The 27,581-nt window shown below is 36.9% G+C and overlaps 1 protein-coding gene across 3 annotated transcripts in view; it reads left to right on the top strand.

The window, feature by feature from the left end:
* snx13 (sorting nexin 13) overlaps positions 1 to 26,229 on the top strand; it is a 49,040-nt gene extending 22,811 nt beyond the window's left edge. For 2 of the 3 annotated variants that reach the window (XM_022668523.2, XM_022668525.2), the window contains exons 6-26: positions 186 to 307; positions 1,925 to 2,029; positions 3,506 to 3,594; positions 5,219 to 5,302; positions 7,033 to 7,171; positions 8,769 to 8,857; positions 8,965 to 9,064; positions 10,114 to 10,307; positions 11,244 to 11,348; positions 12,465 to 12,597; positions 13,405 to 13,442; positions 13,555 to 13,624; positions 14,166 to 14,344; positions 14,750 to 14,857; positions 14,954 to 15,064; positions 15,647 to 15,808; positions 16,836 to 16,907; positions 17,163 to 17,308; positions 18,126 to 18,194; positions 18,881 to 18,993; positions 19,997 to 26,229. In XM_022668523.2, the coding sequence (XP_022524244.2) occupies positions 186 to 307; positions 1,925 to 2,029; positions 3,506 to 3,594; positions 5,219 to 5,302; positions 7,033 to 7,171; positions 8,769 to 8,857; positions 8,965 to 9,064; positions 10,114 to 10,307; positions 11,244 to 11,348; positions 12,465 to 12,597; positions 13,405 to 13,442; positions 13,555 to 13,624; positions 14,166 to 14,344; positions 14,750 to 14,857; positions 14,954 to 15,064; positions 15,647 to 15,808; positions 16,836 to 16,907; positions 17,163 to 17,308; positions 18,126 to 18,194; positions 18,881 to 18,993; positions 19,997 to 20,229 (2,461 nt within the window). In that variant the 3' untranslated portion in view covers positions 20,230 to 26,229. The remainder of the gene's footprint in view (positions 1 to 185; positions 308 to 1,924; positions 2,030 to 3,505; positions 3,595 to 5,218; positions 5,303 to 7,032; positions 7,172 to 8,768; positions 8,858 to 8,964; positions 9,065 to 10,113; positions 10,308 to 11,243; positions 11,349 to 12,464; positions 12,598 to 13,404; positions 13,443 to 13,554; positions 13,625 to 14,165; positions 14,345 to 14,749; positions 14,858 to 14,953; positions 15,065 to 15,646; positions 15,809 to 16,835; positions 16,908 to 17,162; positions 17,309 to 18,125; positions 18,195 to 18,880; positions 18,994 to 19,996) is intronic. The other variant, XM_022668524.2, reaches the window with a different exon arrangement.
* The last annotated feature ends 1,352 nt before the right edge of the window (positions 26,230 to 27,581 follow it).

The following is a 27,581-nucleotide window of genomic DNA, read 5'->3' as shown; positions in this document are numbered from 1 at the left end:
TTTGATTTTTTTAATACTATAATATATTAAACACAATCTGTAGTTGTGGGTGTAGATATTGGTGTGTTTTTTAATTTTTTTTTTTTTTTTTTTGGCCGTGATATTGTTCTGTCTAGAATGTGTTTGTTTTTTTGGGTGCTGCAGTGACACCTTTTTCTCTATTTATTCATTTATTTTAAATACAGGTCTAAAGAGGTGGACTGGCAGCCTTATTTCACCACAAGACTGGTGGACGATTTCGCCACCCACCTCCGCGTCTTCAGAAAGGCCCAGGAGAGACTAAACGAGAGAGACGACCTCAAACAGCGTGAGCCACACTTTCTTACAGATTAATGAAACACTGTGCTGTACTGTTGTGATATACAGGAGTCGGACAATGAAACTGAAACACCTGGTTTTAGAGCACAATCATTTATTGTGGTGACGGACAGTTCTGGTGGAAACAGGAGAGTTGAGGTGCACATTGAATTCTGTGGTTTTATGTTTTTTGGATACAATCTGGGTTAGCACCCGGACATCCCTTTCAGACAGCTTCCTCTTACAGCATCCACAGTTAATCCTGTTGGATGTGGTTGGTGCTTCTTGGTGGTATGCTGACATTACCCTGGATACCGTGGCTCTTGATGCATCACAAAGACTTGCTGTCTTGGTCACAGATGCTCCAGCAAGACGTGCACCAACAATTTGTCCTCTTTTGAACTCTGGTATGTCCCCATAATGTTATAGTGTGCATTGCAATATTTTAAGAGCAAAACTGTGCTCTTACCCTGCTAATTGAACCTTCACACTCTGCTCAACCTCCCGCACTAAAATGACAGGTGTTTCAGTTTCATTGTCCAACCCCTGTATTAATATAGGATTTAGGAAGATCTTCATCTTTTCAGTATAAAGTGTCACTGTTGGAGAGCTCTGGCCTGGGATGAAATGTTTTAGCTTAGCTTACAAGAATAGACCCGTTTTCTGCTGCTGCTGCTGCTGCTCCTCTCTGGATCTATTTTTGGGTCCGGGCCCAGGACAGTGTCTTTGGTACGGTTCCAAAATGTAAGAGGGGTTTACTACATGAGTTTTTTCTGCTCATAAAAGGGGTATCATGTAAAGAAAAGAACATTCGCAGAAAACAATGACCTTGTTAATTGTAATAAAACCAATTTTAGTTCATGAAGATTATGAATAAAGTTAATAATATATCTTTGTTAAAGAAATAAACTTTTCTTGTCTTTTTTTAGGGACCGAAAAAGTCTTAAAGTCTTATTTTTCATGTTTAACTGTTATAGTAGGATAGAGTTCAGTTTGTTAAGGCTCTAATTGTTCTATTATTTTGTACATGACTGTTCCTGTATTTTTTTTTATTATTTATTTTGTTATGTTGCACATTGCTGTTTTAATAGTGCACACTGCTGCTACCCAAAAAAAAGCCACTAGATGGCATTACATATATATCCTAATTTAATTATTTAAATTTGACCATTAGTGCCTAATGTGGTGTATTACAGATCACTTATATCAAGTCCACCTTTTGAAATAAGATATTGTAAATTTGCTGAATCAAACCAATGACTGACCATAGACTAATCTAAAACTGGCATAGGCCTCTCTGCTGAAAAATAAATAAAATCGAGAATCGAATCGAATCGTGACCCTAAAATCGGAAATAAAATCGAATCGAGGATTTAGAGAATCGTGACACCCCTTGTAGTAGCCAGTAGTAGCACATATATTCTTTTGATCCGCACCCGAGTGCGATTACTGTTTTCACACCTGCTCAATCGAACCGCACTAAAGTTACAAACGGACCAGAGTTCGTTTTAACTGGACCAAATAGTGCTGGTGTGAAAACGCCCTAAATGTCTTTGTGTTGTATGTAATCCACGTTGGAGAAAGCGTCTGTCGGGGGAGTTGATGTAGATGTGCGTTTGTGACGCAGGTGACGCCCCTGAGGAGCTGTTGGATGCGTTCTTCGAGGCGGAGGTGGAGATGGAGAGGAAAATCTGCAGGGACATGGTGTGTACCTCCCACAAGGACGAGGAAGGTGAGACCTACAGAGAGACTCACGGGAACGCTCACGCCGTCACTCAGTCACTCAGTGCAGCGCAGAGACAGAAGGGTTAGGGTTAGGATGTAAAGGACACACTTTATATACAGCATTTTAAAACAGTATATCCACACCTCACCAAATTATATTAATCCCAACCATAGCCAAGACCGAAGAGCTTGTCTGTAGGGTTCCTTTCCATTTTCAGCTGAAGCTGTGAAAAAAAAAAGTGTCAAGTAAAACAAGTAAATGATAGAACAAGTAAATTATACCACACACCCCACCAACAGCTACAGTATGGAGGACCAAAACGGCCACAATTAAAAATAAATAAATAAATAAAAATGTATGTAAATCACTCAATAAAAGTAATATGGTGACTAAAACGGTAAAGAATTATTCTAATTATTATATCAAAATAAATACATATACATAAAAATAAATATCATAATAAATTGTTATTTATGTTTTTCAATTAATATTGTTACATTTTTCTACATTTGTTTATTATTTACATAACTATTTATTTCTGCATTATTTTCTTTCCGTTATTTTATTTCTGTATTCATTTATTTCCCAATTTATTTATTTCTGTTTTTCCTTGTCCAGCAATGATGTGACGGTGTCTTAGCATTCCTATTGGTTGATCGATGTCAGATACCATATATCGATTGTACATGTTTTGCCCGTTTGGCGGTTACTTTGGTAACGTGGGAGATTATACGATAAAGATCATTTAGATGGTAATACAGACTATAATCCATTTCTTTGAGGAGAGCAGCTGCTTCTCTGAGCAGATCCAATACTGAACTTCACCCCGACATTTCAGCTCCTCCCTCTCTGGGCTTGATTGCTAAGCCTGTACGTGAAAAACACGCCCCCTTCATTATCATATAAGGACAAGGAAAAACCGAAATAAATAAATTGGGAAATAAATGAATGCAGAAATAAATAAATCGGAAAAATAAATTAATGCAGAAATAAATAGTTATGTAAATAAATAAAAGTAAATCAAAAACAAATTTTAATAAAGGAACCCAATTATAATGATATTAATTTTTTTGTATATTTATTTTTGTCTTAATTATATTTATTCTTTAGCGTTTTTATCACACTATATTACTTTTATTGAGTGATTTACTTTTATTTTTTACTTTTACTTTATTTGATGACACATTTATTTCATGACCGCTAAACATGGTGCATGCTCAGTTGGGTTGAGGTCATGTGACTGGCTGTGCTATGTATAGACATCTTATTTCTTAATGCTTGACGAAGCTCTTGAGTTGATTTAGCAGCTGATTTTAGGTCATTATCTATCTCTGCTTTATCAGTTTGCATTGATAAAAAATATTGTACAGTGTTTTTTTTATTATTATAACTGTCCTTTATTCCCTTTGCAATTGCATGAGCTGTAGTGTTATTTGAGTTTTGCCGTAGTTAAACGATCCTCATGGCGTTCTCTTGGCCTAGGTTTCCTGCGGGATCTGTGTGAGGTGCTGCTGTATCTGTTACTACCTCCTGGAGACTTCCACAACAAGAACATGAGATACTTCCTCAGGGTGAGGTTTGCTTATGCTCTCCAAACACCGATCTGATTAAATTTAATTTAAACATATTTTTAATGATCAGATCACATTTTGGTTTTATTTTTTCCAATTTCACATTTGGAGGTGGTCACAGGGAGACCCATAGACTGTATATAAAGATGGACGCCGTGTCTCCGTTCCCATTCATTCAATGAAAATGAAGCCAAAATCTTCCTCCATTTTGGCGATTCAGAGACCAGAGTCTGCGCAGTAGAGACCAGAGGAGGGAGAATGGCTGTGGAGAGACCGCCTACTCATTTAAATAACCCCGCCCCTGAGGGCTGCCTCGCGGTCACAGACTGCAGAGCGGGGCGGAGCGGAGCTGACGGTCTGTTATTGGTCCCGTCCATAAGCAGCCCTTTTACCATAACCACACCTTTTTTGAATAGAGCCGAATAAAGTTTTAAAAACCGAATTCTGTGGGGATATAAAAATTAAACAATATAAGCAGAGGTTACACTAGCTGCTGCATTTAGATAACGGAGGTAGAATTACAGTATATTAGAAAAAAACGTGATTGAAAGTTGTTCTGTTTTGCCATTGAAACCTATGGGGATGGGTGGGGTTACACAGCTTTCTGCAGCCGAACAGCAGGGGGCGCCCGACCTGTGGTGGCTTCACTTTTAAGAGACGATGCTCTGTCCAGCTATACACAGTCTATGGGTAGACCTCTTTTCCATATAAAACAAATTCACATGAGATGTGTTTTTTTTAGAGATTGGATTAGTCTGTCAAGCGGAAGTACATCTATTGAATTTTTTATTTATTTATTTCTAGTAGAGCTTTTACAAGAATGTGAAAACTAGAGATGCATGAATACTGATACAAGTATCGTATTGGGCCAACATTACAACATTACACCCAAAAAAGTAAAAAAAAACCAAAACAATTATGCTCTCTCAGACTCTGGCAGCTGATGGAGAAGCAGCATGTTTTGCGGGATTCAAACTGGTGACCCACCGATCATGGTGATCATGGTGACGGCACCTGCTGGATCATTTTGATGAGAAACTGCTCTGTATGCAGGAAGCAAAGTGTTAAGAAATGTTATTTTGCACTGGAACATAAAATCAGATTTAATCTGATTACATTGGAGACGCATTTTAGTGATAAGTGTAAACAGAGTCAGGTCAAGTCAAGTAGTTTAATTGTCAATACTGCATATGTACAGGACAAAATTTACAGCAAGTACAGATAATAGATATAATAAAAGAGAGAATGGGAGACACTATGGGTACAATACAGCAGGGACACAAATAGACAAACATGAGACAGAAACAAGGTGCAGTAGTGTGGGGGAGAAATAGATATATAAATATAAGTTAATAGTAATAGTTAGTAGATATATAATATAAAAGAGTGGGAGACACTATATGTACAATACAACAGTACACAATAAACATACGTAAGACAGAAGACAATAGTGCAATATTGATGGTGATTGAGATGGAATGACAGTATAAATAGTATATAACAGTAGTGCAAATATGGTTTATAGCTTAAGTCATATCAAGGTGTAAAAAGTAAATACGGATAATTTGTACTGTTTTTTTTTTTTAGGTAAAAGTATTGAAATAATTAGACTTTTCTTTTGTAGGAAATTTTGGCGAGAGGAGTTCTGCTACCACTGATTAACCAACTGAGTGATCCAGATTATATCAATCAGTTTGTCATCTGGATGGTGAGTGTGTCTGTTCCTCGTAGCCTGGGTGTTTGCATTTTTTTTTGTCTCTTGTTTTTGGTTAAATATTGTATGGTATTTTTAACACTGTTTGTGTGGTGTGGTCATGTGCTTTCTCTCTATTTTTTATTTAATTCCTAATAAGTGTTTAGAGCTTTGGATTACTTATGTTTTTGAAGCAGTGGGTTGCCAGTTCTGTTGTTAACTCAATAATCATTGAACCCAGCCTAAATGTCAGGGTTCATACGCGTGCTTGAAATACATTTACTTTACAATAAATAACTAAATTGCAGAGTGTAAAATAAAAAAGGCTTTAATTTCTTCTCCCTCCACCGTTACCAAACACAATTCTGGTTGTGTTTACGTAGCTTAATACCATCTCTTGCAGTGTGACAAAAAGCAAATCAATCATTTGGAGTATATGTTTGTATAAATGCTCTCAACTCATCCCCAAATTTGACATACTACAGTAACTCAATCAGCTTAGTTAAATGAATAGGGTAAACATGCAGTAAAAACATGGTGGTATTTGAATTGTTGGTAAACTGATCCAAATAAATCCATAATTCCTGCTATTTATAAAAAAAAATTCTCAGTAGCATAATCGCTGTTAAGTGTGGAGAATAGTTTTATGATGGGGTGTCCCGATTTCCATATTTTATCAAAATCGATCAAATTATGTCATGGTCTCGAGCCTTGAAGTCAAAAAGATGGTCAACGATCATGTGGAGAATGTGGACATTCTCATCTTCTTAAAGAAAAACTTGAAAATATAAAAATAACAGTTTTTTAACTGTTTTGTCTAGCCTCAAATATGTTAATAGTTTTGGTACCTTAAGGAGCATCTTTCTCTCAGATAAAGTTAATAATATATCTTTATTAAAGAAAAAAAACTTCTCATTCTCAGGGACCGAGTCTTATTTTTCATGTTTAACTGTTATAGTAGGATAGAGTTCACTTTGTTAAGGCTCTAATTGTTCTATTATTTTCTACATGACTGTTCCTGTATTTATATATTTATTATTTATTTTGTTATGTTGCACATTGCTGTTTTAATAGTGCACACTGCTGCTACCAAAAAAAGCCACTATATGGCATTACATCATATATATATATATCTTAATTAAATTATTTAAATTTGACCATTAGTACCCAATGTGTTGTATTACAGATCACTTGTATCACTTTGCATCACTTATATCAAGTCCACCTTTTGAAATAAGATATTGTAAATTTGATGAATCAAACCAATGACTGACCATAGACTAATCTAAAACTGGCATAGGCCTCTCTGCTGTAAAAAAAGAAAAAAGAAAATCGAGAATTAAATCAAATCGAATCGTGACCCTAAAATCGGAAATGAAATCGAGTATCGAGGATTTAGAGAATCGTGACACCCCTATTTTATGATATATTGATTATCGCTGAATCGCAGTTTTGATGTATCACCATTATTAAATTATCATTCATTTACCGCAGTTGTAAGATACTGGGAAAAAAAATGTGCTTAAATTTTACCTTGGAAAAGTGTAAGTGAATGAAGTATGAAATGTGGGGAAAAAAATAGTGGCTTTTGTAAGTTATTAGGGTTGTGAGTGTGTGGGTGCCTATGTGTTTGCATGTGTTTGTATCCGTGCATGTGTGCGTCTGTTTTGTGTGTGTGTGCGCATGATGTGCACTTATGTTCACGTATGTGTGTGTACGTAAGTTCCTTGTGTGCTTGTGTGTAGATCCGGGACTCCAGCTGCAACTACGAAGCCTTCATGAACATCCTCAAGCTGACCGACAAGCCGGCCGAACTGGAGGCCGTCAAAGACAAAGTGCTGGAGGAGCTCCAGTACCTCCGCTCATTAGATACAGCGGGAGACGGTACGCACTTATATACACATATATACACATATATACACTTCTAAGAAGATCTAGTGGTCCATCTGTAAAAAAAAAAAATAAATATATATATATATATATATATATATATATATATATATATATATATATATATATATATATATAGAGAGAGAGATAGAGAGAGAGAGAGAGAGAGAGAGAGAGAGAGAGAGAGAGAGAGAGAGAGAGAGAGAGAGAGATAGATCACAGTGGATCAACACCAGCAGATATCAGACATGTCTCTCCAAACCATCACTGATTGGTGGAAAGTTCACACTAGACCTTGAGCAGTTTGGACTGTGTGTCTCTCCACTCTTCCTCCAGACTCTGCTCCCTTGATTTCCTTTGAATGAAATGTAAAATTTACTGATGATCAGTGATGGTTTGGAGAGACATGTCCAACATCTGCTGGTGTTGATCCACTGTGTTCTATCACAGCGTTCATACAGTTATAAAAAACTTGGAAAAGTCATGAAATTTGAAAATAGCAATTTCCAGGCCTGGATAAGTTTTAGAAAAATAAAAATACCCAGCAAGTTTTGGAAAAGTCATGGAAATCTGGTCTACAAATCTTTGTGTTTCAGTTTATTGATGGAGAAAATCTATTTTGAGCTAACAAATACATCAGATACATTAAATACATCAAAATTAGCCTTGAAGGCCGGGAAAAGTCATAAAAAAATATGGAAATTTATTGATTAAAAAGTGTATGAACCCTGATATCAATTCTGTTAAGAAAATCTTACAGCACTTCATGCTTCCCTCTGCTGAAAACTTTTATAAGGATGCAGATTTCATTTTCCAGCAGGACTTGGCACACTTCCCACACTTTCTGGATAAAATAGATTCGTCTGTGTTTAATACATCTATATAATATTTCACAAAAGTTTTACATTTTGAACTAAATTAGTGAAATAAGGTTTAATCTACTTTTCTCATTTTTTTTTTAAGATGCACTAGTATATATTGGAAAAAATGTATGTGAAGAATATTGTCCTACATCCCTCTAGCAACACTTCAGGTTGAAAACCACTGTGTTAGAGAATTACATTCCAGCTGTAAAGCTATGAAATTGTTAAACTAAATGAAAGCTAATACTATTGAGCGTGAGCTAGGGCTAACACGGATGCTAGGCTAAAAGCTAAGAGAACAGCAACACTGGTAAGACTAAAGAACTATGACTGTATTAATGATTAGTGTTTTTGTTACAGTTCTAAAACAAACAAACTAAGCTAAGCTATGCTAGGCTAGGCTATGCTATACTATGCTACCTGTCTCCTGTCATTACTGGCATTGCAGTACTGTAAACCAGTAAATTAGAGCTGAGCTCTTTTTTTTTCTCCCATGATTCCACTGTAAAAAAGACACTCTGTTTTTTTTATTTTATGTTGACTGGTGGTAAATAGGATTGCAAAACAGCATCTGAGCATTTGGTCTACAAAAAAAGAAGTTTTCTCATTACACTCATCATTTACAGATCAGATAACAATAAATAACAAAAAACAACCAATAAATGCTGTATAATTCTGCATTCTGTGTTGCATCGTAATGAATCTCATTCTATTTTTCTTCTCATCAGATATTAATGTGATCAAGAATCAAATCAACAGTTTACTGTTTGTGAAAAAAGTCTGCGAAACAAGAATACAAAGGCTACAATCAGGGAAGGTAAGAATCTGTTTTTCTGGTCTGTTAGAGTCTGTAAGTGTTTTCCATCATCTCAGATTAGAATAATTATAATTATCTTATTTTATGTTGTTTTGTTTTTTTAACAGGAAGTTGATGCTTTGAAGCTTGCAGCCAATTTTGGGAAGTTGTGTATAATCCCACTGGATCATATCCTGGTGCATAATATAGCTCTGCAGTTCTTTATGGGTGAGTGTTCCACGTCTTTACCTCACACACGTCTTTATCAAAAAAAAGAAGAGGCTTATCTAGCATTGGCCCTGTTGGAACAACAAATACACTGTATACACTCTTTGAGTTATGCCATAGACCTAAAGATAGAACTTTGTTTTGCTGCATTGAAAATGAGGGTTTTCCTTAATGTATTACGGAGTTGATTGATTGATTGATTGATTGATTGATATGTCACTGGTTAAAGAATCATTTAAAGCAACCTTGTTTTTTAGCATTATAAAAGAGTATGTACAGTTGAACCTTTTAACATTTTTTGTCATCATACAACCCCAAACTTATATGTTGAACATTTTGGCCTAAATGCATCACTCTGTGTCAGAAAAGTAACACTGCTCATCACTCTGAACACGCCATCCCAACTGTGAAACATGGTGGTGGCAGCATCATGTATAATGTGGAGATGCTTCTCTAAATCTTCGCTAAATACAGGACAATTTATCTTCGCTGAATCCAGGAAGAAAACCTGTTGGAGGCTGTAAAAGACTTGAGACCTTCCAGCTAGACGATGACCCTAAAAATACAGCCCAAGCTACAGTGGAATGGTTTAGATCAGAGAATTTTTAAGGGTTTTAATGGCCCAGTCAAAGTCCTGACCTAAATACCACTGAGCTTCTTTAGAGAGACATGAAATCTGCATTTCACTGACGCTCTCCATCCAACCTGACTGAGCTTCAGCTGTTTTATAAAGAAGAATGGGGCTAAAATCTCTTAACAGGTCTCTAGATGCGCAAAGCTGGTAGAGACAAACCCCAAAAGACTTGCAGCTTTAATTGCAGAGAAAGGTTGCCCTACTAAGTACTGATATAGGGGGGATGAATACTTTTGCATGTCAAACTGTTCAGATTTTTATTTGATTAAAGTAAAAAAAAAAAAACGTATCATTTTCGTTATACTTTATGATTATTACTCCCAGTTTACTGACCCCGCACCTCAATCCTGCTGCTTAAAACCTTCCATTTATTACACTGACTTTTCTTCTTTCTGTTCTCGTCTCCTCTGATCAGACTACATGCAGCACATGGGGGGTCAGGCGGACCTGTTCTTCTGGCTGACTGTGGAAGGATACCGGGTAACAGCACAGCAGCAGCTGGAGGTCATGCAGAGCTGGCAGAAGGACGGCAAGAAGCAGAGCAGCCAGACTAAAGGCCTGCTGAAAGCTGCTGCTCTGGGTGTTTATGAGCAGTACCTCTCTGAAAAGGTCAGTCCAACAGTCTTCTGAGATTTAGGTTCCTCTCCTCGCTGCCTTATTGTCCAATCAGATTTTAAAATGAAAAAAAAATGCAGGTTAACAAATTCTGCCTGTCACTATCACTATTTTTATTGGACAATACAATATTTTTTAAAGAAATTGATGCCTTTTAGGTACAATTAAATAATATTCAGACATCAGTATTAACGTTTTTAAATATTATCCTCTTAACAGGCCAGGATTTTTTGTCAATTTTCTGCCTGATATTACACACCTATATCTTAAAGATTTCTATTTAAGCATTACATAAATAGGTTTATTGTTTGGTAATAAACATTACTACAAATTCTAATTGTAATTGTAATAGAAATATTTTTTAAAAAATGAGTAAATAAAAATGTTAAACAAGTAAATCTGCAACTTTAAAAATATAACGAATAACAATTTTAAATCAGTATTTTCCTGTCTCTGTTTTTAAACCTTCAGAATTTGGGTTTGATTCTTGTTACTGATCTGGAATTATTATTAAGTTGTGTAGAGAGAAAACAGGCAGCTGCTCCAAGTGTCCTGTAGGAGATTTCAAAGCCCTAAAAAGTGTAGAGAAAATAAATGAAACATAAATAAATGTAAATGTGTGGATATGTTCCGCACTCCTCTGAAAGACCTGGATAATGCATAGACGGATGGAGCCTGGTCTGAGTGAGTTAAGATTACACCCTTTCAGGGTGTAAAGCAGAACAGTTACATGGCCTAAATATATACATATATTTGGACGCCATCTTGTAATGCTTAAATTGTATTAGTGTGTTTAGCTGAACTGCCAGCTCAGGATTTGTCAAAATTAGTACAAATTGACAACATCATGTACCAAGTCTTACACATGTGAGGCGGAGGGGATGTGTGTGTGGTTGTGTGTGTGATTGTGTGTGGCTCTCTTGTGTTCAGGCTTCTCCCAGAGTGCAGGTGGATGAAGCTTCTCTGAACAGACTGGCGGAGAAACTCAACAAAGAGGATCCAACTCCAGAGATATTTGATGACATCCAGAGAAAGGTAAAGAATTAGAACCATTATAATAAACTAGAATGATATTCTAGAATGATAACAGTTTATGTACAGATGGATTATTGACCTTTTTAAGTCCATTTTGGCGGGAGGTTGCAGGTTCGAACCCCCGCTCATGCAGCTTTACCATCAAGCTGCCGGCGCTCAGAGGGAGCAAAATTGGCCCTGCACCCTCCGGGTGGGTACAGTAGATGGTGCTCTCTCCCCACATCACTCCTAGGTTGATGTCTGCAGCACAGGGCGTCTGTGAGCTGATGTATCGGAACCTAGCCGCTGTGCTTTCCTCCGAGCGTTAGCGCTGTGATGCTGCTCGGCAATGCTTTATCAGCAGCAGCTCGAAAAAAGAGGTGACTGACTTCACACGTGTCGGAGGAGGCGTGTGCTTGTCAGCATCATCCAAGAGACGCAGGTGCCACCAGTGATGGGGACGCACAAAGGGGTGGATCAATTGGATAACCAAATGGGGGGAAAATCAGAAATAAAATATTAAAAAAAAAAAAAAAAAAAAAAAAAAAAAAAGACCATTTTGTGCCACTTATATATTCATAGTTTAGTAGCATGATGCAACTAATGACTATTTTAATAGTTGTCTAATCTACTGATTTTTTAATTTATTTTTTATTATTGTTCTTACCATTTTAACCATTTCTGACATGAAATTGATTAATTTATGTCACACATGTATAAATAAAGTAGGTAAAAGCCACCGACTTTATCTATTTACAGCCATTTTCCACGAGTGAGCTTTACAAAAGTTATAAGTATTAGTATTCAAACCCTTGTCTGGGCATAATTATTGTTACAGTCCTCTCTTACTCTCTTTTTTCTATTTATTTTTAAATCCCAGAGTCTCTTTTGTGTACTGCTGTGCTGACTCACCTGCATGTAAATTGATGCCGTATTCTCCCCTGTATTTTATTATTTTCTGTTTGGATTGTTTCTGGCTTGTGTAACATTAGCTCTGAAAATGAGCCATATGGCTTCCACTTACTTTGGCACACTTGCCTGTAGGTTTGTTATTATTCACTTAATTGAATATATAAATATTTATGTAATAAGAAAATGAATTCCTCCTCTTCTCTCTTCTCTCTGTGTTTTTCACAGGTTTACGATATGATGTTGAGGGACGAGCGGTTCTACCCGTCCTTTCGGCAGCATCCTCTGTATGTGCGCATGCTGGCAGAGCTGGACATGCTGAAGGAGCCCAGCTACCGAGGCTCAGATGATGGAGACGGAGGTCAGTGTAACCAACATAATTATAGTGAAACTGTTTAGAGGTGGTTGATATGGCTTTAAAATAATATCATGATATTTCATTGTATTTACACAATAACGATACTTGGCTTGGTGATATGAAAAAAAAAAAGAAAGAATACACTACTGCAATAATATAAAAATTAAATGTTATTATTGCATATGATATGATATGGCACACCCGTAACTAAGATATTAAAATAATATAATCCAGAATGTCATGAAACTAATACTAATAATGCACTCCAAATATCTCCATATATCCAGGATTAAAGTAAAATAAATGATACTGGACAGATATAATCTGTCTCTAGTAGATATATAATGGGTAAACAGTAAAAAAGTAGTACCCTGATGTGATAATTAGGGGTAGGTGATATGCCACCGTATTTCAGCATATAATATCGCAGGTTCGAACCCTTCTCATGCAGCTTTGCCATCAAGCTGCTGGCGCTCAGAGAGAGCACAATTGGCCCTGCTCCTCCGGGTGGCCTGGGTGGCCCTGCTCTCTCCTCTCATCACTCCTAGGGTGATGTCTGCAGCACACAGCTTCTGTGAGCTGATGTATCAGAACCGAAAAGAGGCGGAGTCTGACTTCACATGTATCGGAGAAAGCATGTGCTAGTCTTCTTCCTCCTGGTGTGTTGGGGCATCACTAGTGATAGGGGGAGTCCTAATTAGTGGGTTGGGTAATTGGCTGTGTAAATTGGGGAACAAAAAAATGGGGAAAAAATAGAAAAAAAAAAAAAAGGCTGTTTCCCAGATCTCTTTTTTTATACTCTTTCTACAGAGTCCTTCAATGGATCCCCAACTGGGAGTATTAATTTGGTAAGTAAATTTTGCCTTCAAACTGATCTTCTTTAAAAAGATTTGTATTATTTCTGATGTGTATTGTGTATGTGTATTTATGTGTTGTGTATGTGGGTTTTTTTTTTTTTAGTCATTGGATGACCTCACTAATGCTGCCATGGATGAGTCCCTACAGCTACATGCTTTTATCTCTGATACTGGTATGTACACTCCATATATATATATATATATATATATATATATATGCGCATCAGGACCTGTGCCTGTAGTTACAGCTCAGCACCTCTGATCTCCCTTTAGTAAATTTCCTACATATTTGCTTTCTTCATTAACTTACTCAAACTCCCGTCATATCAGTCCTTTCAGCTACTCTTAGCTTTCTCTTAATCTATCAGACGCTTTCTGTTGCGTTTTTCTTCTTTTTATTACACTTATTTTCATTATTCCATCACCTTCACTGTTTTTTCTTTTCTTCCTTGTTCTTTTCTCCTTTTCCTCTTTCCCTTCCCTCTCTTCTCTTCTCTTCTCTTCTCCTCCTGCTCCTTTGTTTTCCATCTCCCTTTGCTTCGGTTTGTCTGTCATTCATTGTCTGCTTCCATGGCCACATCTCTCTCTCTCTCTCTCTCTCTGTCTATATTGTGTTGTCTACCTTCTATGTTTTCCCCACCCACACCCCTCCCGCATCTCCTCCTCCTCATCTCATCTGCTCCCCCCCCCCATCCTCCGGCTCGTGCTGAGTAGTAGCTGATGCTTCTCTAAACCAAATTCCTGTGCCAGGCGTGTGTAACGACCACGGGAAGACTTACGCTCTCTACGCCATCACCGTCTTCCGCAAGAACCCGGACGGCAGCGAGGACACGTGGAAGACCTACCGCCGCTACAGCGACTTCCACGACTTCCACATGCGCATCACAGAGCAGGTAACCCAGATCTGGCCTTACTGCATTGCCGAGTAGCATCACAGCATAGCGCTAACGCTCGGAGGAAAGAGCAGCGAATCGGTTCTGATACATCAGCTCACAGATGCAGCCTTGTGCTGATCCACATCACCCTAGGAGTGATGAAGGGAAAAAGCACCATCTACTGTACCCCCCCAGAGAGAGCAATATCAGTTGTGCTCTTTCAGGGCTCCGGCAGCTGATGGCAAGCTGCATGAACAGGATTCGAACCTGCAATAATGATCATAGGATCAGAGTCGCTGTGCTTTCCTCCGAGCATTAGTGCAAAAAGTAGCAGAACTTTTGCAGTATGTATTTATTTCAATGCTTCATAGTTTTCACTTAAAACTTTATACACTCGCCGAATGTTTTCTCTCTTGGCTTTAGTTTGAGAACCTCAACTCGATATTAAAACTTCCCGGGAAGAAAACGTTCAACAACATGGACAGGGACTTCTTGGAGAAGAGGAAAAAGGACCTCAATGCTTACCTGCAGGTTGGCTCAGTTTATTGATTAAAACATTAATATTCTTTACAGCTTAACAGATGTGCATGTTGGTTACATATAAAATGTGTCTGTCTGTGTTTTCAGCTTCTTTTAAATCCAGAGATGGTGAAAGCTTGCCCCAGCCTCCTGCCATATATCCACGATTTCCTGGAGAACAAGGCTTACAGCAAGGGCAAGGGTGACTTTGCGCGAAAGGTGAGAGACATGCACTTTGATGTGCACTCATAGACTGTGTATAGCTGGACAGAGCATCGTCTCTCAAAAGTGAAGCCACCACAGGTCGGACACCCCCTGCTGTTCGGTTGCAGAAAGCTGTATAACCCCACATATCCCCATAGGTTTCAATGGCAAAACAGACAACATTCAATCACGTATTTTTCTAATATACTGTAATTCTTCGTCCTTTATTTAAATGCAACATCTAGTGTAACCTCTGCTTATATTGTCAATTTGGGTTGGGCTGGTTATGGGCGGGACCAATAACAGTCCGTCAGCTCTGCCCCGCTCCGCTCTGCAGCCTGTGACCTCGAGGCAGCCATTGGGGCGGGGTTATTCAAATAAGTAAATTCTTCAGTGTTGCAATGTTAATTAACACCATTCTGATTCTGAACAGTTTTCGCTCATTCAAACAGTTGGAAAATGTTTTTAAAACGCTCAATTTTAACACTACTTACTAAAATAAGGGGCGGGTCATGCTGATTTTTTTGGGCCTGATCTAAGCTCTAATTTGCACTGTGGTTAATTAATCTTAAAGTAATCAGTCCTCTTGCGTTGTAGATGGACACGTTTGTGAATCCTCTGCGCAGCTCCATGCGGAACGTGTCGAATGCTGTGAAGTCTTTTCCCGACAGTCTGGCAGAAGGAATGACCAAAATGTCAGATAACATGGGCCGCATGTCCGAGAGGCTGGGTCAGGACATCAAACAGTCCATATTCAAGGCAGGAATATTATTCCTATTATAAAGTTATTCTCTAATAGCAGTTACTGGATACTTCTGAATAACTGAAGACTCGAGTTTACTATAGCCATAATTCACGTTTTATATTAAACCAATTAATGTATTTACCTAACCAGCACCAGGCCATCCATCAGATTGGAAGACTAATTCAGATTGAAAAACAGTTAGCATCGCCAGTTAGCCATTAGCCATGAATACTATTCCACCATTTTGGAATTCATAATAAATGTCCCGTGGCAAATCATATTAAACGTTCTGAAACTTTACTACCTTTTCATCAAAATATGGTCGCATATCTAATTTCTTTCAATATTTGCATCTTATTTTTTAAAGAGGACGGTACATTTAATTATTACAGAGCAACATATTTCCAGTAATATTGATCCAATTATATTAATTCAGTAATATTCATCCAAAAATTGTAATCCAGTTAATTTATTTATCAGTAATACTTAATCCAGTAATATTAATTTAGTTATATTAATCCAGTAATATTAATCCAATAATATTGATCCAGTAATATTAATTCAGTAATATGCATTCAAAAATATTAATCCAGTAATATTTATCCAGGAATTTGAATCCAGTAATTTAATCTAGTAATATTAATTCAGTAGTTTTTATTTAGTAATATTAATCCAGTAATATTGATCCAGTAATATTAATTCGGTAATAATAATTCAAAAATATGAATCCAGTAATATTTATCCAGTAATATTAATTCAGTAATATAAATGTAGTGATATTAATTCAGTGATATTAATTCAGTGATTTTAATACAATGATTTTAATCCAGTGATATTAATCCAGTCGTATTAATTCAATAATATTAACCCAGCAATATTAATCCTATAATGTTAATCCAGTAATATTAATCCAAAAATATTAATCCTGTAATATTTTAGTCATATTTATCTAGTAATATTGATCCAGTAAATATTGATCCAGTAATATTGGTCCTGTAATATAAATTTAATCATATTAATCAGGTGTTTTTTGCTCCTCAGGTGCCGCCCATGCTTCCGAAGTCAGACATCGACCCCGAGCACTGCAGAGTTTCCGCCCAGCTGGACGACAATGTGAGTGGCCATGCTGCCCTCTGCAGGCTAATCTGTACAGTGCAGTGTTGCAAAAATATTAAATATGTAATACTGCTTTTAAATAAATAAATACAATGCTTACTGTAGCAATCTAAAATACTAAAGTAACTCGTGTAGAGTAAAAGCTGCTCAGCAGCTCTTTCTGCTTTTGCTTTGGCAGAATATATCTTAAATGCCTCTTATGTAAAAGGGATATAAACGTCCTGATTGCTGAGTGTCTCTGTCTGTGTGAAGGTGGATGATAACATCCCGCTGCGTGTGATGCTGCTGCTGATGGACGAGGTGTTTGACCTGAAGGAGAGGAACCAGTGGCTGCGGAGGAACATCAAGAATCTTCTGCAGCAGCTCATCAGAGCAACCTATGGAGACACCATCAACAGGTAAGTGAGTGTGCAAACTTAATATCCATAGAAAAAAAACATCTCTTACCATTGTGTTTTACTAAAAGTAATTTATTATTAATGCTTTTAAACTTTAATCTTATTGTTTGCATTGATCTCCACATGCACAGCCTTGCAAAATGCATGTCAGGTTGTCCTCTCCTCCTTAAAAATCATTGTGAACACACTAAAAACTCCAGGAGAAGGAAATACTTAACTTTCAGTAAAATTTTACATTGCCATTTTGGAGCATTTCCATTGATCCTCTTGAAAAAGAAAAAAAAAAAACACTTTAAATTAAGACTCCTTTTATAAAGGGTTTATAAATAGTTTATAAAGGAATTTATTAATGGTTATAAATTAAGTTGTAAATGTTTTAAAAACATAATTAAGCACTAACAGCACATAATTAGAAAGGCCAACAGTGACAATAACTTGTATCTAAATAACATATCTAATTAAATAATATAGAAAGTCATTTTAGTCATTTAATATGTTATAATACTTAAATGAATAAAGTTATTAACAGAAATTTAATTAATGTATGATAAGCATATAGTAAGATAGGAGGTTTACCAGTATACATTTTTACATATTAGCAATGAAAATAAAATATGCCAATACATTTTTATGTATTTTTATAATGTATTTAATTTTACATGTTAGAAATGAAAATAAAAATTCAAGATAAAATAGATTAATAAAATGTGTTTAAAATAACTGTGTTGTGTCTGTGTTTTTTATCATTTGTTGTTTAAATGTTTAGGATGTTTTAAAGGTTATTTATAATTAATCAATGACTTTTCTGTCATTTCAGGAAAATTGTGGATCATGTAGACTTCATGACTTCTCCTGAACAAGTAGCCGACTATGTAAAGAGATTTAGGTAAGAAAATGTGCTGAAATGGGTTTTTATTGGGCTATTGACCTTGTTCAAATGAATATGTGCAGAATCCAATACATGAACATAGAACATTTCTATTTATTCTCTTTATTATTTACTATTTTATTGTTCTTACTTTACTTTTATTTATTTTTTTAGTAAGTTAGTTGCTTAGTTACTTCTTAGAATTTTAGTTTGTTATTATTAATTTGATCATTTTTGCTAATTCTTGTAATTTTATTTGATCATTTGCTTTTAATATTATAATTTTTTTCTGTTTTTTTTTATAAATTCTTTTATTTTTGTCTGTTAATGTTTTAAGGTAATTTTAATTTAGATATAGATTTTATTTATTATTATTATTTTTTTTTTTTCTATTTCTAATTTCGTCCACTCGTTGGTTTGCCATGAGCACATTGACCAATGTTCAGCCTAACTTACAAGATATTACCTCGCAACATATACACGTGTGGGCATTCCCAAGCAATCCCCTGAGGAAACACTTCATGAAGACTTACTGCTATCCCATGACTTTTTTTGTGTGAGAATAAATATATAAATGATCAGCCAGATCTAAATATCTTTGGGATGTGATAATTTACTCAAAAAACAATATATAATTATATCATATATGTAATATAATACAATATATATAATATATAATTATGTTTATAATGTTGTTCTTGCAGAGATTCCTACTGGCCAAACGGGATCCTGGCGGAGACGCCGCCTCGCAGAGACAAGAGCATCCGCATGAGAACCAGAGTAGCAGCCAAGACCAACCTCCTGGGAATCATGCCAGGTGTGTTTACCTGTTCAAACACTGCTGACGGCTGACTCAACAATTGAGTTAATTTCCTTTTTTATTCATTTAATTGGAGCAATGCACAATCAATGTAATTGGATTTGTATCTGTAGTTCCTGGGCAGGTTAGGTTTTGAATATGTTCCCTGTGGTTAGCTAAAGTAACTTAAGAGACACTACAGAGGTACATTTGTGACTGAAGTAGCACTGCTGAGTTAAATCCATGATTAGAATAGCATGACTAGGGGCACCAAGTGGTCCAGCAGTCTAGAGTACTGCCACTGTGATCAGGAGATTGCTGATTAAAATCCCGGTCATGCAGCTTGCCATCAGTTGCCAGAGCCCTGAGAGCACAATTGGTCTTGCTTTCTCTCTGGGTGAGTACAGTACAGTAGATGGTGCTCTTTCCCCCCTCATCATTCCTAGGGTGATGTGGATCAGCACAAGGCTGCGTCTGTGAGCTGCTGTATCAGAACCGTGTCGGAGGAGGCGTGTGCTAGTCTTTACTCTCCTGGTGTTGGGGCATCACTAGTGATGGGGGGGGGGGGGGAATACAGCTAAATAGCAACTAAATGGGTGGAACAATCAACCTAGCTAAATTTGAAAAAAAAAAATGCTTTGTTATGTCTAAATGAATATTAAATTAAATGTTAAATTGTAATAAATGGAGTGAGTGACTTAGGTCTGTTTTGGCCGTTATGCTGGTTGATTTATTTATTTATTTATTTTTTAGATTCTAGTTGTAGTCAGAATTTTTGAGGTGGTGTTGAAGTTATTCTTTTGATTTTAACTTGAAACCTGTTAATAACTTGCAATGTTTGTATTATTGCTTATTAATTCAGTTATTAAACCAGATTGATTTCATCCTATGACTTCCATCATATATGAGTCCCACAGGGTTCTATTCTAAAGTCTATGAAACTGATGTTAATTGTGACTGTGTGTTACTTTGCTGCTCGTTTACGTCGTTTTTTTTTTTTTTTTTATCACCTCCCTCCCAGACGAGCTGAAGCACATCATCGGGGCGGACACCACGCGCAAGGGCATCCTGCGGGTCTTCGAAATGTTCCAGCACCAGCAGCTGAACCGCCGCCTGGCCTACGTCTTCCTCGAGGGCTTTTTGGAGACCATGTTCCCACAGTACAAGTTCCCCGAGCTGTTCGTCAAGCTGCACTCGCGCTCGCCACGCATGCGCGCCTTCCAGCAGAAAGTCCGCAGCCTGCAGAAGAGGTGACAGATCCGAGCGCAGCCACCGGGATGCGCAACTCGCCGAACGGGAGGGACCGGCCCACAGTGAGGCCGGAGCGCGGGCCAGGGCAGGGGGGGCGGTGTGTGTGTGTGGGTGGGTGTGCAGTACGTACGCTTGCGTGGGTGTGTGTGTGTTTGTGAGTGTGTGTGTGTGTGTGTGTACTGTTTGGGAACCTGCTTGGATTGTACGGCCCCCCGCCGCCTTCTCCTCCTGGCCCTCCCTAAAATCTTCCCTGTTCTCAATAGAAGCACTGTTGTATCGATGCATAGAGGAGGAGGCTGTAGCATAGAGGATCCATGTTTTTATAGCATTGTGGAGCGTCCATTCAAACACCTACACGTCTAAAAGTACCACTAAGCAGAGACTGCAGTGCCTGACCTGTACCGTCAGCATTCAGTATTTTGTTTGTTTGTTCGTTTGTTCGTTTGTTTGTATGTGTGTGTGTTCGTTTGTTTTCTTTTCTTTTTTTCTTCTTCTTTTTTGATTTTTAACTTTTGGGAAGAAGTTGCAATGTGGGACGATTCCCTCTGGAACGTTGGAACGGTTGGCAGTGATTAGCATGTCCGCGGAATATATGAAGAGGATATGTTAAAGGTGTTGAAGGTAAAGAGCGTCCTGAGGAATAGAGCATTATACTGTATGTATGTTTTAAACACAACAAAAAAAAGACAAAAAGAGAAAGATGATGGACGGAGGGAGCGCTAACTGACACCCGTCACGTCGCTTCCACCCGCCAGAGATTTCTAAGCTAAGATTAAGATCAAGATTACGTTTTAAGGGGTCTGACAGGGTGGGTTTTAATTGCACCGTACGTCACCAAATGTTCTTTTACCTGCATCCATTTCTATTCTACATCTGATGACACGTTTTTAAACAATTTAGTAACATACAGCTCTGGAAAATAAATAAATAAGAGACCACTTAAAAAAATGATGAGTTTCTTAGATTTTACCAATTTTAAAACCTTAGGATTGTTAATCAAGAGAAAAATGGATGATCACAAGTCATCAAACCACCAAGCTGAACTGCTTGAATGTTTATCCAAAAGCAGTGTGTAAGACTGGTGGAGGAGAACATGCCAAGATGCATACAAAAAAAAGGTTATGCCACCAAATATTGATTTCTGAACTTTTTATTTTTCTGCAAACACATGCTCTGAATGACAATATTTTTTTTTATTTGGAATTTGGAGGAAATGTTGTCTGATTTTACTCAAACATTTACCTATAAATAGCTAAATCAAAGAAGAAACTGATTCAGAAACTGATTCTGAAGTGGTCTCTTCATTTTGTCCAGAGCTGTATATGTATCTATATAAATTGCAGCACTGAAATCACGAAGGCTTTAAAAGTTCACAATTCTATTATCTCGCAGTCCTATTGGTGGAAGGCACAGTGGGCGGAGCTGAGCGTCCAGGACACACCCCTCATTAAGAGGTGCCTGTTTTCTTTTGGTTTGTTACTTTTTTGGTTTATTGGTTTGTTTTATTATTTTTATTTTATGATCTAATCAGTCAGCAGTTCTGATTTATTTTGCAGTTAGAGTTAGGAGTTATCCCAAAGGCTGAGGGAGGGCTATGGTTTTCCAGAACGTTACAGTGTGAAAGTGTAAAGTGTAACTGTGTCTGAAACCGAAACCTGTCCACAGCGGGTCCTGGTAGGAATAGAGGAATAAGTTTTAGCATCAGAGTAACATGTGGGAGCCCAATCATACAAAAGTCCAAGAGATGTGCTTTAAAGAATGTACCTTGTCTCTCGTCCAGATTGTTCTGTTTATTTTCTATTTTTATTTTATTTTATCATATTTTTAAACTCAGTTCAGACACTGGGGTGTGTGTACACGTACACGTTCTGTGTGTTTTTTTTTTTTTTTTTAATAATATAAATACTAGTACACTATTAGACATGTGTAGCACTACGATGCAACCCTGTTGGAGTGTGTCTGTGAGTGTGAGTGCCAGTGCCAGTTTAGAAGATCAGCCTTAATTCTGCGACCAAGAGACGTATGAGAGGTGTGTGTGTGTGGGTGTGTTAGTGAATAAGAGAGAAAGAGAGAGAGTGTGTGTTTGTATGTGAAAGAGAGAGAGAGAGAGAGAGAGAGAGAGAGAGAGAGAAAGTGTGTGCTATAAGTAAGTAGCTTCTCTTAATAAAAAAAAAAAATAAACAAAATAAATAAAATACAGTACAGGCCAAAAATTTGGACACACCTTCTCTTTTTCAATGCGTTTTCTTTATTTTCATGACTAATATTTGCATTGTAGATTCTCACTGAAGCATCAAAACTCTGAATGAACACGTGGAAAAATGGCGAAATAACTAAAAAAAAAAAATTATATTCTAGTTTCTTTAAAATAGAAAATAGCCCCCCTTTGCTCTGATTACTGCTTTGCACACTCTTGGCATCATTCTCTCAATGAGCTTCTTTTAAGAGGTGGCCACCTGAAATGTAAAAAGTTTTCCAACAGTCTTAAAGGAAGGAAGGAGTTCCCAGAGGTGTTTATTAGCACTTGTTGCCCCTTTGCCTTCTTCACTCTGTGCTCCATCTGGATTGGGTTCAGGTCCGGTGACTGTGGAGGTTCAGCTCATTATTTATTAAGTACATAAAACTCCACATGTGTTCATTCATAGTTTTGATGCTTCAGTGAGAATCTACAATGTAAATATCAGTCATGAAAATAAATAAAGAAAACGCATTGAATGAAAATGGGAAGGCGTGTCCAAACTTTTGGACTTTTGACACACACATAATATTAAAGCTATCCAAACACTTAAACCTAAACACACTTTTTTTTTGTTTGTTTGTTTTTAATTTTGAGAGAATATGTTCGCTCAATTCTGTGCAATATTTTTAGCTTTCTTTATAATTCTAGCATGTTTTGAATAATAATTGTATTCGGAGGTGTTTGAGAGTGAGGAAGAGGAGGAGGAGGAGGTGGTGATGATGATGAAATAATCCAAAAATACCCAAAACAACCTACATTCCGTTGTTGTAAGTCACTCATCTTATATAAGGACTTGTTTTATAAGTCTGATTTTTTTTTTTTTTTTTTTTGTTATTTTTAATTTGTCTTATTCCCAGTGAACAAAGTGTTTCCTTCACCATGGATGTCATTCATCCATGCATGGCTTACTCGCTCCTCGAGAAGGAGAAGGATTATTATATTGAATCAGTACGGATCGATCACTACATGTAAAGCAGCCCCTGTACTGGCTGGTGAGGCCTGGCTTTGGGTTGGATTTGGGTTTACTTGGGTTTACACCGAATGTTTTATATATTTGGCAGCCAAAATTATTTGCACTTGCGGTATTTTAATACATTCTAATAAAATCAGGACAAAAATACATTTAGGCTATTTCATTAATAAAGTGATTAAAAAAAATGTAATAAGGTAATATGCCTGATTGGTGTGGCACAGTGAGCTACCAAATTGTGTAAGAGACTCCGGTTCAATTCCCGTTCTGGGTGACTAAATGCTGTGCTTCACCAGTAATAGAAATAACCTTGTAAATCGCTCTGGATTAGATTGTCAGCTAAATTCTAAAAAAAAATAATAATAATAATTAAAAGTAAATTTAAAATGTAACCTGTGTTCGATATGCAGTATTCATCTTTCAGCCAAATGTTTCATTTTAATCGGTTTATGTAGGGCTGGCCTGAACAGCATTTTACAGCAGTTTCAAACAATAGTCATTGGTTTTTCATTTGTTTCATGTATCTGAGGAGTGTTTTCACATCTGTCTAGTTTTTTTATCCAGTTGGAATTAGTTAACAAGTTAACATATTTTAAGTATTTTCGTCTTGGTTTGGTTTGTTTTCACACAAGAGAAAAATTCTAAAATCATATCATAAATCATGTAAGGACACTGTCTCTCATTGAACAGTAAGAAGGTCCTGTGTTCTGGATTAGTGCAGTTTTTTTTTTTTCACAGCTGTAGTAATCACTGTAGTAATCACCTGGCTAATAAAAACTGGATTAAACTGGCAACAGGAGCCATTTAGCTCAAATGTAGTTGGGTATGATCACATTTTCACCTCAAATGAACCGTTTTAGAGAATTAAAAAAAAAAAAAAATTGGGGGGGGGGGGACCAGAGCGAGACCACTTTCTCTTACTTTCTCTCAAGAGGTCTCAGTGCAAATGTTTTTGGTCCACATTTTGCATGTACTTTCTTAACACCTGTTGAAACTAATTACACAAAACAAGTGTGAATTCAAAACTGAAAAACTGAAAAGTACAGGTGTGAAAACACGCTAAGATCTTGTTTCTAAAACCACACTTCCACACTTAAAACAGTATTTACTTGTTATTAAGAGTTCACCAGTAAAGTGTTTTTGTGGCTATTCTGGTCTTTTTTTTAAAAGTCATAAACAAAGTCAAATTCTTTTTTAAGTTATTTTAAGAGAGAGGCACATTTCTGATACTTTCAATTAGCAAAATAGCTGACTTTTGTGTTCACTGCTCTTTCAAGATCTATCTAAAGATCATTCTAAATCATTCTTTCCTCCACTGGTGATGGTCTAAAGTGCTGCCACTTTATATCAGTATATGGCACTCTTTCTTTCCCCTCATCACTCTTAGGGTGATGTGGATCAGCGCAAGGCTGCGTCTGTGAGCTGCTGTATCAGAAACGAGTCCTCCGAGCGTTAACGCTGTGCTGCTACTCCGCAATGCTGCATCAGCAGCAGCTCAAAAAGAGGAGGAGTCTGACTTCACATGTGTCGGAGGAGGCGTGTGCTGGTCTTCTTAACCCTCCTGGTGTTGGGGAACTAGTAATAGTGCCAAAAAACATCTGATAGATGGACTAAACATTTGATCACAATAAGTAAAAGTCATGGGTAAATTAGTGAAATAAAGTGTCTGTGAATCACGGAATTCAACTGTGTATAAATTAATCTCAAAAAAGCAGTGCATGCAAGAGCTGTGTATTAAAAAATACAAAGAAATTAGTTCATTAATGATTAATATGTCCAGGAGCCGCAACAGTATAACATTTTAGACTGGTGAAAGTGAAGGTGCAAATGAACGGAAATCAGCTGCGTGTTTTCTACATAATTTAGTATTTCCTTGGTTTTCTTTCTTAGTTTTATTGGAAATTTGGAAAGTAGTGGTTTATTATATTCTGAAAACATGAAATTTTAGAAAAACCTAATGAAGAAACTTGCTGAGTACCATCTTACCGAATTAATTCTATAGAGTATTGAAACTATTCAGGCCAGCCCTAAACTAATACAGTTCTTATTATAAGTTATTAGACTTCTAGAGGATATTCCCATCCGTAGAGCAAAGTCAACATAAAGATGATCTCTGGGACGCTGGTCTGGAAAATCTGATAAATAAAAATTTTGAACTAGATAGCACTTAGTGTATCTCCTTCAACTGAGGGTTTCGTAAAGAGTTCGTCTGATCGAATTATCGTCCCGCATGCTTTGACACTGTGTGGCTATCATTTGCAGCACCAAGCGGTTTCGACCACTCCTGATTGGTCTGTAAGTGGCTTGAGTCTGCTCCGACTGGCTATTAATCAGCTGCAGCCTTCTGTGATTGGTTAAAGTGATGCTACAGTGCACCGGCATAAGCTTTAACCACCTCTCTTACTGAACAACGCACTCCGACTGTAACCTTTAAACTCAGTAAACGGTTCTCTGTGATGCAGGACTGCTCGTTTCTGTTATTTCTATGTTTTTTGTTGTTTGTTTGTTTTTTTAATCCCTGTACGTATGAATCTATGATAATTCATTGTGCATATCAGTGTACAGTATGTGTCAACAGTGTGCCTAAATGTACTGTCAATTATATTTTCTTATTTTCTTTAACAAACAAACGAGGAAAAGAAAAGAAATCAAGCCGAATGTCATGGTCAACCTCAATAGACTGAAGAAGGACTCTCAAATGGGTTTTGAGTCTTTGCGTCTTGCTTCTAAGATCTTCATTTCGAGCAGCAGAACTGAGTATAACACTAATAAAACTTTAACTCTGACTAACTCACTGAGCAGCTTATGGTCTCATTTATAACGTTTATCATTTTACAGAATTGAAGTGTCTGAAAACTGAATGTTTTGTCCAAAAAAAAAAAATCAGTAAAGGTTAAGACAGTATGGAAAATATTAATTAAAAAGCAGTGTCTCTTGCATTTACTTTGACTTCGAAGATACTCAAGCATAAAAAAAAAAATAGAATATTATTTCAGTAATTCAGTTCAAAATCGAATTCAAAACTCATTATATAGATTTTTTTATTACACACAGAGTGATCTATTTTAAGTGTTTATTTGTTTTATTGTTGATGATTGTGAAGCTTGCAGCCAATGAAAACCCAAAAATCATTGTCTAAGAAAATTAGAGTATTATATTATTATAAGACCAATTGGTACTTCTGGCAGTGTGGGCAGTGTGCCAAGTCCTGCTGGAAAATGAAATCCACATTTCCATAAAAGTTGTCAGTAGCAGAGGGAAGCATGAAGTGCTGTAAGATTTTATGGGAAAATAAAGCTGCACTGATTTTAGACTTTGGATATCACAGTGGATCAACACCAGCAGATTACATGTCTCTCCAAACCATCACTGATTGGTGGAAACTTCACACTAGACCTCAAGCAGTTTGGACTGTGTGTTTCTCCACTCTTCCTCCAGACTCTGCTCCCTTGATTTCCTTTAAATGAAATGTAAAAAATTACTGATGATCAGTGCAAAGCTTCACACTCTGTAAAGCCTTTGTTACACTGAGAAGATCTGAAAGTTTGAAGTTGACCACAAGATGGTGCTTGTTTTACTCTTTTCTCACTCAGTGCAATAAATGCATTGCTGCATTCAGTACATGGTGTAATCTCATTTTATGAGCAGGAACATTTGAAAGTAAATGGTATTGTAAAGGTCATAGTTCCTTATTTGTAGACCTCTTTAGTTTATGGTTGCCCTGTAGGAGCAGTCAATCACATCAATCAGACTTTATTAAATTCATTTATTGATATTTGCTAGGATTTTTGCCTAGAACTTTATATATAAAAAATATATAAAAAAATATTATGACATTTTGGTCTTTATAATGATACTAAAGGGAGTCTTAGCCAGTACTGTAGTGTTCATCAGACAATCTGAGGAGTGTGTGTGTGTGTGTTTGTGTGCTGAGCAGCTCTATGGGACTGGGGATCTGGCAGGCTGTGTGGGTTTCCTCCAGGTACTCTGGTTTCCTCCCACCTCCACAAAACACAAGGTGGATCAATTAGGTTAGAGATCTTGTGGTACTCTCAATCATCTGATGCAATGTTCAGTGAGTATTCCTGCCCTGCACTCTGACTCTGATTACAAATATACAGTAAAAAGAGAAATGTTAAAATACTG

The sequence above is a fragment of the Astyanax mexicanus genome, chromosome 3 (genome assembly GCF_023375975.1).
Source record: "Astyanax mexicanus isolate ESR-SI-001 chromosome 3, AstMex3_surface, whole genome shotgun sequence".
NCBI classification, from domain to species: Eukaryota; Metazoa; Chordata; class Actinopteri; order Characiformes; family Acestrorhamphidae; genus Astyanax; species Astyanax mexicanus.
The sequence above is the reverse complement of the archived record's forward strand: the minus strand, read 5'-3'. Positions and strand labels throughout refer to the sequence as shown.